General features: G+C 43.7%; 1 protein-coding gene across 34 annotated transcripts in view; it reads right to left on the bottom strand.

The window, feature by feature from the left end:
- Positions 1–3699: 3699 nt before the first annotated feature.
- The window catches only part of TRAF3 (TNF receptor associated factor 3), a 69874-nt gene continuing 61932 nt past the window's right edge, over positions 3700–11641 (bottom strand). For 20 of the 34 annotated variants that reach the window (XM_086894540.1, XM_086894547.1, XM_086894553.1 and 17 more), the window contains one exon: positions 6878–11489. In XM_086894540.1, coding sequence (XP_086750666.1) covers positions 10918–11489 — 572 coding nt within the window. In that variant the 3' untranslated portion in view covers positions 6878–10917. Of the gene's footprint in view, positions 11490–11641 lie in introns of all 34 variants that reach the window. The other 14 variants (XM_086894533.1, XM_086894532.1, XM_086894528.1 and 11 more) reach the window with 1 other exon arrangement.

Genomic DNA, 11641 nt, shown 5'->3' with positions numbered 1-11641 from the left:
CAAGATGCTGCTGTGCCTCAGGACCAGACAGACCTGGGAAGACAGAGCAGACAAGGGAAGGCTGCACAGGAGCAAGGTTTGGCCCAGGTGGTTAAAGGGAGAGTGACACAAAGCTGAAAGGAAAGAGAAGTAAATCCCCAGAAATTAAATCATCTGCTCTAATGCAGAGATCAGCACATTTTACTCCTTGCTGCCTGCTCATCCTTCTGCTCCCCAGTGCTGGCTGTCCACAATGCCCCTGGGGGAGGGCAAGCAAATCGCCACCACAGAGAGAAAACAGCTCTCAGTGGATGCTTCACCTTCCCAGCCTTGAGTTATAAATGGGCATCAAAGCCAAAAACACTGCTTCCCTTAGCCAGCCAGCAGAGCCACCTCCTAAAGCCCTTCAGGGACATCAGGCAGCAATGGCACCATCCCCAGAAAGTCATTAAGTGCATGGAAAAATTATTCTGTGGTAACCATATTACATGCCATGGCCTCAAACAGTGGGGGGAGAAGGCAGAGGTGTGCCAAAAACTGTCTCCAAACCCCCAGTGGTGAAGGCACCCCCCGTGGGAGCTGGGCTGTACCCAGGCACACAATGTCTGCCAGTCTCCTTGGCACAGTGCAGCATTGCTGATGGCTTCAACGTGAAGCTAAGCTTCAATAAATGAGGAGAAAGGCCCTGGCAGATGACAGCCTCTCATGGCTGCCCTTAATGCAGGCAGCCCCTAGCATCAACCAGAGAAAATCCCCATGTGGGATTTCCTTTAATTTTTAAAAAAAAGATAGTCTTGGGTGCAACAGCACCATCTACACTGCCAGAACCAATCTCTGGTGTCAGAGGAGCTGTGCTGCTAGGAGAGGCACAGCCTCATTTCAGGGCTGGTCAGGAGCTGATGCTGAATATCCAGTCAATCTCTCTTTGGAGCTCCACGCCAATCCAGCAAGAGAAACTCACCCAGCATTTACAGGCCTCCAGCAGCCACACCTTACCCTCAGGGCAGCAAGGCAGGAGAAGCCACTGGAGGGGATCACATTTGGAAGCCACACTCCAACTCACTTCTTACCTTGTAATGTGAAGCAGGGGAACAAGAGCTTCTGATTAGGGATGTCTGTAAGGAGCAGCTACAGAGCTGTGGAAGTAGGGCTGTGAGCTGTTTGCTTCTCAGCCCTGAGCCCAGGCCAAGCTGTTGGCCACTGGAACCAGCCCACTCCATCCAACCCTGGGCATGGCTGGGATTTCTTTTTATCCTTGGAAAACTGAGCACCTTTCACCAGCCATCACTACTTACCCCTGCAGGGACACCTGCTAAAGGGGCTGTGGCTGGGGACAGGCCCCTGTGCTCCTGCAGGCTGATGGCACAGGGTATGCCCAGGCAGATGCCACTTTCTGCCTGCCAGGTAGAAATACCTGATAGAAATCCATGTGATCTCTGCAAAGCTTCTGCATCGGCACAGAGCAGTCATTGAGTGTCTGCAGACAGCTCCCACCTCCACTCACACAGCCATGCTGCCAAAACACAGCTGCAACCAAACCAGCTGTGCCCAAACATTGCCTAAGCCAAGGTGCAGCCTGCAGGGTGGAAGTCAGTCCCTGAGGTCTCTTTTGGGTTTGTCAGCCAAGCCAGTGGGAATTCAGTTCCTGCCATGGGCCATTCCCCATTCTTGTGAGCCTACAGAACACACCAGAGCATGTGCTCAGGTCCAGTGTTCACTGCCAAAGACTCACTTGAAGGAGCAAGGGATCTGAGTGGGCTCAGCCTCCCCAGGTGCCATGTTTGTCAAGGAGGGTAGGGAAGATACTTGGGTTTTCATCTGTTTTGGCCAAACAACAAGCCAGACACATTACTTGACAGGAACAGCCTCCAGGGCTCAATCTAGGCATGCAGGAAGGAGCCACACAACTGACTCATGAAATAACTGGTTTTGGGGAAGGTTGGGGGAAATCACCTCTTTCACCACTTGTTTTGATCACTGGGTATTTCCCCATTCCTCAGACAATTCCAGGACTTGGTCACATGGAAGCATGGATACACAGGACTGAACATTTTGAAAACCTCTGACTTCTTACCAGACAGCAAGCAAACCCAAGGTCTGAAACTCTGGAAAACTTCCCAAAAACTTTAAAAAAACCCCTTGCAGTTCTTCCAAGAGATGTCCCTAGCAGCAGGTCCAGGCTCTGGCAGCGTTCCTGTCAGCCAGCACCCTCCATAGCCCAGGAGCTCCTCACCCTGCTCTCCCTGGCTGCTTGGTGCTCCCAGAGCTGGCACTCTGCTCATGTCACCTTAAGTACCAGGTGGCCCACAGGGGGAAAGGACCTCATGAAGCTGGCAGTCACCTTCTGGGACCTGGCATGAAGAAGAAACCTTTTACAAAGCCTCACTGGAGCCAGGGAGGGCACCACGTGCCATTTCAATTACAGGGGAGGAGGAGCAGGGAGATGAGGAGAGAATTAGTGTTTACCTTCATGTTTGAAGCAATTTGTTTCCTCTCTGCATATCCTGCTGCTTTGTAATGACGGAAGTGTCACATCTGAGCAGCACCAAGCTCCCCAATTTGGGAGGAGGAGTCTCCTCTCCAGAGGACTCTGCTGGAAGGTAACCCACTTCATTAAGACAAGGAAGCTCACCACCCCTTCATGCTCCACAGCAGAGCTATGAAGAGCTTCAGGCAGTGCAGCCTCAAGTGCCAACACTGGGAGTGTGAGTGGAACACTGATGAGCAGGACAGCAGAGGTCGGAGCATCCACAGCCACATACAGCGACTGCTTTCAGCAGCAAAGGCAACGTCTACTTCAGCACATCCTGCACGAGGTGAGGATGGCACTTCTTAGCCACCCTCCCCTCTCACCGTGCCCACCTGCCTGCATTTGCCATTTCCCTGGCACCCCCATTTCATGGAATGTGGCTGCCCAGCATGTTCACTCTGCCTGTTCCAAACACCAGGACAGGATGGGCTGGCCAGGTCGTTCTCCCATTGCAGTGCCAGCAACGCAGCGGTGGCTTCTGCCAAGACACTGCAGTCTTGGGTGTGAGCACATTGCTAAACCCAGTTCCACCCCTGCAGTGATGGGAAGGAAGGGAAACTGAAATTTCACTAAGAAAGGGGTGGGAGGGATGACAGTGGTGCTCAGTAGAAGTTGCATGCTTTGTACAACACCACAGGGGATCGGGGGTTTCATCCCTAGGCTGAATTTGAAATGTGGTGCAAATATTGCTCCACTCATTCCAGAACTGACTGGTGTTTTTACAGACTGCATCATGTTCTGTGACTTCAAGCACACACCTGCCATGTGGTTCTGAGCTGAGAGGAGTCCCTAATGACACAAGAGAAGAAAAACTAAGATATATACATCTTTAAACACTTAAGCTATGCTTCAACTCTCCCACACCTCTCTGGGAAAGCAGTGTACCCCAAATGCATGAAAAGCCATCCCATTTATTTCTACTCTGTTTGCACAAGGTCTCTCAACTCTGGTGTTAGGATGAACACCATTGCCTGGTTTATTCCAGCAGAGTTAGCAGATGGAAAATAGGAGTCTGACTGAATTTATGGCAAGTTACCTGTGCAGAGGATGGGAAATGCCACAGTAAAGCTCTATCAGGTGTGTGAGCCCAAAGCACTGAACAGCCAACATGCAGCATGCTCACAGAGGAGGAAGGATGCACCCTGGCCATCTGCAAGTGAACAGTCGTCATTCAAATTCAACACACCAAGTTTTTTTAAAAAATATGATTTCCTACTTATTTATTTTTCCTTTAATAACACAGTTTAGCATTTCAGAGTTCAGCATTCTACACTCTTACACACTGTCCTTGTTTATTAGCATTTAAACACAAAAAGACATAGCAAGACCTCCAAACACAAATAAATACAAAAACACAATATACAGTAAACTGAAATACAACATATAATAATGCTATTGGGAAATTAAGACATGTTGCTAATTAATTTTTTTTTTTATTATTTTAACAACATGGTTATTGCTGAGCAATAAATTATACATTTTAAAATTGTTTTTCCCCCTAAAAGAAAAGGACGAGAACCACTGGTTACCAGATCACTTGCACTGTATCCTTACAGCTATTGATAATTAAGACAGGCAGAATATACACAATCAAATGAGGCTGGCCTTCTTTGGTCTTTGTTTTTGATCATAAAACTGAACACAAGTGTACCGTTCACTGAAGAGTATGAGATTAAAGAAATGGATACACAAGTTTCAAACACATTAATTTGTACATTATTCTCAATCACTGATGTCTTTTCCATAGATAGTTCTCACGGAATTTCTTGGAAACAAATGTAAGCTTCAGTTTTCCCGATTATTATGTTGTTCCATGCATCTTAAAGGTTATCCTACTTGTCTAAGAGAAATGGACCTACATTTAGCCCATCATCTCCTAATGGGGTATTTTTCACAGCTCTCTAGTCACCACTAATTCATTGGAGTTTTATACCTTGTAGAAAAAATCCTGAACTTCCCCATTTTTTTTTTCTATAAAACTGAAAAAAAAAAGAAGTATTAACCGAACAACAGCTATAAGACAAACAAAATAGGTGGAGTACACGATGCATCAGCAACGATGGAAGCTTGTACCTTCCCATTCCACAAGTACAGATTACACAACTCTCTGCCAGTGATGCAGGTCATAGTTGGAAGATGTGTCCTTTCAGGTGCGAGCTATATTCAAATACAAAGCTCGGAACACTATGCAAGAAAATGACCTTTACGAATGATAATGCTGGTTTATCTCAGTAACCCTTAGACAGAGTCAAATTTTATCACTACGCATCGCACTGCCAGCAATGGAGCGTGTGAACACCGGCATCACTAAGAAGTTAAAAAGTCCTTGCAGAACTGGCAACCAAATTAAAAGCTTAGTTCCAAAGGACCAAAAACACAAACACCACATAGAGACAACAAACCCTTCCCTGAATGGGTAGGTTAGTAAGCCACAGAGTTGGGATCCAGATTTGAGTTCCACATCAAGTCTGGGATGTTTGAATCCAGGGTTTTGGTTCAGGTGCTTCTCTGTGAAATTCAGAACTTACTTGAACCCTAAGGAACTAATCCTAACTTGGAGGGAAAATAATGGAAAAACACAGCCTAATATCTACACTGACGTCATGAAATGGAAGACAGAAGCTGCAGTCTTGACCATATATTAGAAGAGAAACAGGAATAGTCAGATCCCTTATGTTGTATAACTCTACTCTTCTAAATCTTAAGAGGATGTCCCTGAATCAGCAGTCCAAAGTTTTCCACAGCCTTCCTATCCGGTGCTTCTCTGCAAAGGCCTGGATTAAGAGGCAAGAAAGAACAATTAAGCCCTCCAGATTCTGGTTTACAGAAAAAGGGAGAAAGTCCCACAAGAAAGAAATGGTCAGTCACACTGACTGGTAGAACAAAGATGAACCCACTTTGCTGTACAATGGTGTTCTCCCTCCTTAGTTAAGAGGAGCATCAAACGAGACTGGTTTTGTTAGATGATTCTGAACAAACAGAGCAGGACACGTGTTTGCTCATGTGTTACTCACACTGACAGGCTGTGCTGGCCTTCACTCTGCACGTCTGGGCCACCACGTGTGTGCAACCCCAAATCACGACAGCTTGTATGTTTAATTCTAGCCCTTACTGTCCTGATGTGGGTCTTCAGGGTATGTCAACTGATTTTCCAGTTCCATTAAGGGACAAATGTATTAGAAGAGTAAAACCTCATGATTCAGAGATAATACCAGGGAACTGGAACCTCTCATTCGGTCCCAGCTCCAGGAGATTCCTTTTGTGACTCTGGGCAAATCATATCTCATCCTTGATTTCCTCGTTCCAAAGAAGAGAAATAGCACTTGCTATACACTGTACACAGTATTAAAAACCATTCTCAGATTAAACTGTTAAACCAATCATTTTTATTGCAGTGGCTTTGACTTCTAACTCAACCAGAATATCAAGTTATTGACTGAACAGGACAGGAATTCCAGGGAAGAGGTCCAGATGCTTCTTATCATTTTTTGTTCCAAAGCAGAGGAAATAATTTGCAATTAAAAAGTTGCCCATCACTGCAGTTGTTCAATATACAGGAATCTCCAAATTATCAGAGCATGAGGAAGAACATGTGTCCTAAATTACAATTCAAAGTCTTCAGAAAAGCTGAACTAAGTGTTTGCTACATACAGGTGTTCAAACCTGAAAGATACGAACCAAAGTTTGCCCTTAGCCAAGATCCTCCCTTAGCAGCAGCAAGTTATATTTGCACCAATTGATCAAGTATAACTTGGAGGAAAGGGTTTTGTTTCATCACTTCTACATAAAGAAAAGACTTTGCATATTTATGTGCATGCATGTCTGTGTGTATATGTATGTACCTACACACATACAAGAAATTTACAGAGCAAAATCTAAGAGATTAGGTATGCAACCCAAGAATTTCCCCCCTCACCTATTTGTATATTTGCATAGTTATATCATATCAAAGGCATCAATACTACAGTCACATTTTTCACTCTTCTGCAGTGCAGGCAACTTTCCTTGTCACTCCCTACACGCTTCTCTGTCTTGGACCAATGAGCACCAGAGTTTTAAAAACTAGACAAAATATCAACAGATACCCTGCACTGTTGGGTGAAATGCCTATCCCAGGTGATGGAATACAGATACAAATAGGTGGTAGCTTTTAAACTCCACCTCAGTGAGCCATAATCGTGGCAAGCTGAGGAAACACAAGCGATACAATCACAACCTAACATTCGTGGGTTCAACACTTAAATCCTAGCTAACACAAATCTCTATTACCTTTGCATTTGAGAAATTCACCAGGCATAGAAACAGGCACATATCTTCATCTTTCCTTTTCCAAGTAGAAACCACCATGAGAAAAGGAAATAAACTGCATTTCTTTTTTTTTTTTCCCGTATTTTTAAAAATCTAGCGTGTTTTTTCCATCAAAAGTATGCCACCCACTACTCCCTTTTCCTATTGCACATTCTCTTTGTGAAGAACAACATTTACAGTACAAGGCTGAAATCAACATTGCATATTGTAAGTCAGCAGTTGAAGGTGTACCGTGTAGACAGTAACTGAAACAAGACCCCAGTTAATTAGCTCAGAGAAGCAATACAGACATGGTCATGCATCATAATTGCAGGTTGGTCTTTAAACACCCAAAAGGTTTCATCCTGTTTAGGATTCAAGACTAGGTAACAGGTGCACTCTGTGCTGAAGAGTGCACGCAAAGGGCAACATCCAGATTGTCACACACTGGAATCTCCCTAGAGGAAGCTGGACACGGGAGAGGTTTGTACATAACTTGGAGCATCACCATGAAGAAAGAACACCAGCAAGAGACTTCAGTCGTGTGCTGCTAAGAATTACTAAGTAGAGGACAATATGGTTGCACCGAACAAACTCTGTTCAAAGTAACACAAATACTCTGGGACTCCCTTGCAATAGCGACAGCCCCCCGGAGTTTGCCGGGATTCAAGAGTATACCTTGGGGGCAGGTTGTTGTCCCATGAATCACTTTAAACAGACAGGCCCTAGAAAACTTTGGATACCTCAGTCAGGAACAAAGAGAAAAAGGATAAAGGGCATTTCAGCGATGAGAGAAACAGTTAAATAACTTAAAAGTGTTGAGTAAAGCACCAGGTATCTTTTCCTTTCAACTTAGAGAATATACAGTGGCCTTGTTTTCACAAAATGCTACATACTCCTTGCTGGAAAGCAGAGGAAACCGATTTCTATGTACACAGTAAGAACTCTACAGAGATGGCCTGTGAGTTCTGCGGAGAAAGGGGTGTTACAGTCAAGGCTTCAGGTATTCCACAGCAGGCGGTGTCTAATTTGTGTAGCAAGATCCTGGATTTCACAGTACGCAGGGTTGGCAAACTGGAAATTCTCTGGCAGCTTCATGTAGTTTTAAAAAATAAGTGCAGTAGGCCTCCATTTTATTAACTGTGATAAAAAGCACATATGCAAAAATATTTTTATATCGATAGCACATTACTGCATTATAAAAGCTGCCCAAGTGAAGCTGAAGATTCTGGCAGCTGGTGCTTTTGGCACTTGGGAGATGTGGAAAGCAGCATAGAGATCTGTGAAATACAACAGTGACTGATGTTTCTGCTACAGTGATCGGCATTTAGATAGTTAGCAGTGTTCATATTTAAACTTCTCTGTGAAGTTTCTGAGTCAATATCCCACCAAGACGAGATATTCAGATCTCTTAAAGCTACTAGTTTAGGCTGTGTGCAGACTCAGGAAGACTTCCCTATTGGTTTACACATTCGCATGTTTCAAAGTCCTCTTTCAGTCACCAAGGCTGGAAATGCTTTTATTCCTCCTCTTTTTAAAGAGCTTGGATTTAGAAGCGCAATTCTGTCACAGAAGTTGGAAACTGTAGTCACAAATCTGCAGAATATGCTGGGCCCTGCTTATACTAGAAATCTCCTCCAAGTCCCAGATTGAAACAGGATATAAACTGTTTTGAGATGGCCAAACGGTTTCATTTAATTTTACAAGACATGCATTAGCAATGGGAGGAGAGTCCTTTGGACATTTCCACTTGGGAATCCTGTTTTCAGTAAAATTCTGTGATGCACAAACACAAAAGCTCAGCTGCCTACATTCACAATTATTAAAATGACACAAGTCGAGCGAACCTTCGCCCTAAAGCGTAAGTGATGGGTTTACTTATGCAGCCTGCATAAAACTGCAAGTGCCATACAATTATATCTAGAGATATAGATGCAGGTATATCTATAGATATTTATCTCTTGTGCAGAACATCCTCCTTCCGTGCTAGAAATTAAATGCTAGCAGGTGCCTCCACATTTGAGCTTGCACCTGTTGACAGCCACGTACCATAGAGGGAGTACAGTACCCGGACAATGGAAGGCAAGAAAAGGAAGACAAGTTGCTGCCGACGGTCAGGACAGTCAGCAGCAGGCAGTATTCTAGCAGGTGCCTGGAAAACCCATGAAGACCACTTAGCATGCATTGTATATCCATAAATACTTCTTGCAGGCACTGTGTGTGAAGGCACAGCCAAAAAAGACAACAGCAAAGACAAGCTGAAATACAAAGGCATGAATTCAACTGCACCTTAGACAAAAATTGTGACTATGCCTCGAAAAAGCAGAAAACTGATACAGCCTGACATTAAAGGCTGAGATGCAATAGGTTTTTTCAAGCCCATGAAGGCTGAAAACACAGTGGTGCAAGCCCACTCTGCTTAAGCAGGATTTTAAAGAGCACCACAGTCAGGCTGTGTCTCTGGACTTGCTTGTCACAGGCTATTAAATAGAAGCAGATGAACACAGCAGGTTGCAGTCAGCATGTTTCAGGGCTAGCAAATGCTTTCCACTGCAGTTCAGGCTGCTACAAGAAAGAAGCCCATGCATTCCCCATTAGGATGCTTGTCTGCTATGAGAAGCTGCCACGAGCATCCATATTCACAGCCCCAGAGTTCTCAGATGGATTCGTTTCAAGTGATGCCACCTTACAGGCACAGGCATTAGAGGAAAAATGTCACCTGCCTTCACAGTGGCCATGGAGTCTGTCTAGTCCAAGCTCCATAGGAGCACTGAGCATAACGTTTTGGCACCTCAGTAGGATGGATTCCACCATGGCCAAGTCATAGAAGCTGCAGAAGCCAAAGGAGTGGGCTCTGGCTTCTGTTTCATACATTGCAAGGTACCTAAGGGCTCTGAAGACAAGGCTAAACATTATGCCTGAAGTCCAATTAAACTACCATTTCAGATATCAGAATTAATCTGAATAAAAAGCTATGGTTTATAAGCAGCACAGCACATCTAAGGCACATGTATGCATGCAAGCCACCATCACTGTATTAGGACATTGCTGGTTTGTCTTTAAGCAATGGCTGCTAGTACAGAACAAACATAGAGGCTTTTTTCAGCACTAATCCTCCTCCCCAATACTGAAAATACTATATACTGCTGACAGCATAATGTGCAACATATATAGCTTGATTGGAAAGCATGGGGCAGAACTTTAAAAAATGTACAGGATTCCGTTTAGAACTCCAAAGTTCAACAAATGCCCTATTTTAGGGTGAAAACAATTATAAATCTGATAATGATGCACAGCATCCATGAGTGATTTTTCCTTAATTTTGAAATAGTGTCATTAACTACGACATATATTGTAGGTTTACATTTCTAAAGAGAAATAACAGAATTGAATAGTTTTTTTTTCCTATCACAAGTGATAACCAGTGTTTGATATCTTCTATTTTTTCTTCCAAGAAATATCAGTCTATCAACAGTTTTAAAATAAAATGTTTTTTGTAACAATAGAACTTTAAATAAAAATATGATTTTGATTCAGATACTTTTGAGAAGACATGGATACTTTTCCAAGATCTTCTGACAAAGTAATTATTAAAACAGAGACCAGATGAGGCCTTAAAAAGACAATATACTATATTTCAGACAAGATTGCACCTCAGTTTTTCAAAGAATATCATAATTGTAACATTACTTCATCTTCTTTTAACATGCTGACAATTTCCAGCTAGCCCACATGTGAAGGGTTTTTCTTGTATTCTAGCTTAAGAGAAATAAAAGTCAGTAATTGATTCAGCACATACTGTATATGTCTTTTCACCTCCAATTGACTAGATCATTAATAAGTTAAAAAAAATCCTCTCTGACCGTAATCACTTCCCTGATGAAGGATAAGTGATTCTTCAGAGCTCAAGTGTTGCTAGTTCTATTAAAAAATATACCATGGTATGATTTCTTAATGTGTTGCTACTTTCTCAATTGGACCCTACGCAGTTATGCCTTCAAACTCTTCCATCTGTTCCACAAGGTGGTTCTGTGAGCTTTAGGACCTCTGATTGAAGACAAACTGATATAAAACCCCCAAACGGAGTTGCCTTCTGTTTAATCCGCCTCCCCCAGTGTATGTCAGGGGTCTGGTAGATCCGATGTATCCACTATGACTTTAATAAAAATAGTATCATCTTTAATATACGTTCCATTCTCTAGAACAGTTTGAGCCACAAAGACTGGGCAGCCAGACGCAATGTTCATTTCTCCAGTTGGCTTCTTGAAACTGCTGCTGTTTGGATCTGGCTTGAAAGCATCTCCCAAGTGGCGTCGAGACGGTCCCTGATCCATGAGCATGAGAGTCACTTTCTGTTTGAAGGGCCAAGGAAGCAAAGCGTCGTATTCTCCACGCATTATGACAAAAAACAGAGACAAGTGCGTCCCCTTTCCCATGCCATCTCCGTTCAGGTAAACTCTGGCACACATCTTGTAGCCAAAGTATCCAGTATAAAAGGGTTGGCTGTACAAGGACAGAGTCTTCCCCATGACCGCTTCTTGCTTCCGCCGTTTATAATCTCGGATTTTCCAAATCAGCACCCCGTTGTAACTTGCAGTTTCTAGAACCTGGAAGCGGAGGTCCATGTCAGCCAGCCGAATGTCGTGAACACTCAGCATCTGATCGTGCCTGCTCAGCTGGGTCTCCAGCAGGCCTGGCAGAAACAGAAAGGATAGGGGTGAGAAACCCTGCTTTTTACTAAAGACCATAAAAATCAATCACCAGTGCTGTGTTCCAAAACACTTTCCTCCTCAACAACCAAAGTGCATTTGGCCACTGATGAAGCAATTTCTACAGGCTCTAATT

The sequence above is a fragment of the Cyanistes caeruleus genome, chromosome 6, assembly GCF_971803275.1.
Source record: "Cyanistes caeruleus chromosome 6, bCyaCae1.hap1.1, whole genome shotgun sequence".
NCBI classification, from domain to species: Eukaryota; Metazoa; Chordata; class Aves; order Passeriformes; family Paridae; genus Cyanistes; species Cyanistes caeruleus.
The sequence above is the reverse complement of the archived record's forward strand: the minus strand, read 5'-3'. Positions and strand labels throughout refer to the sequence as shown.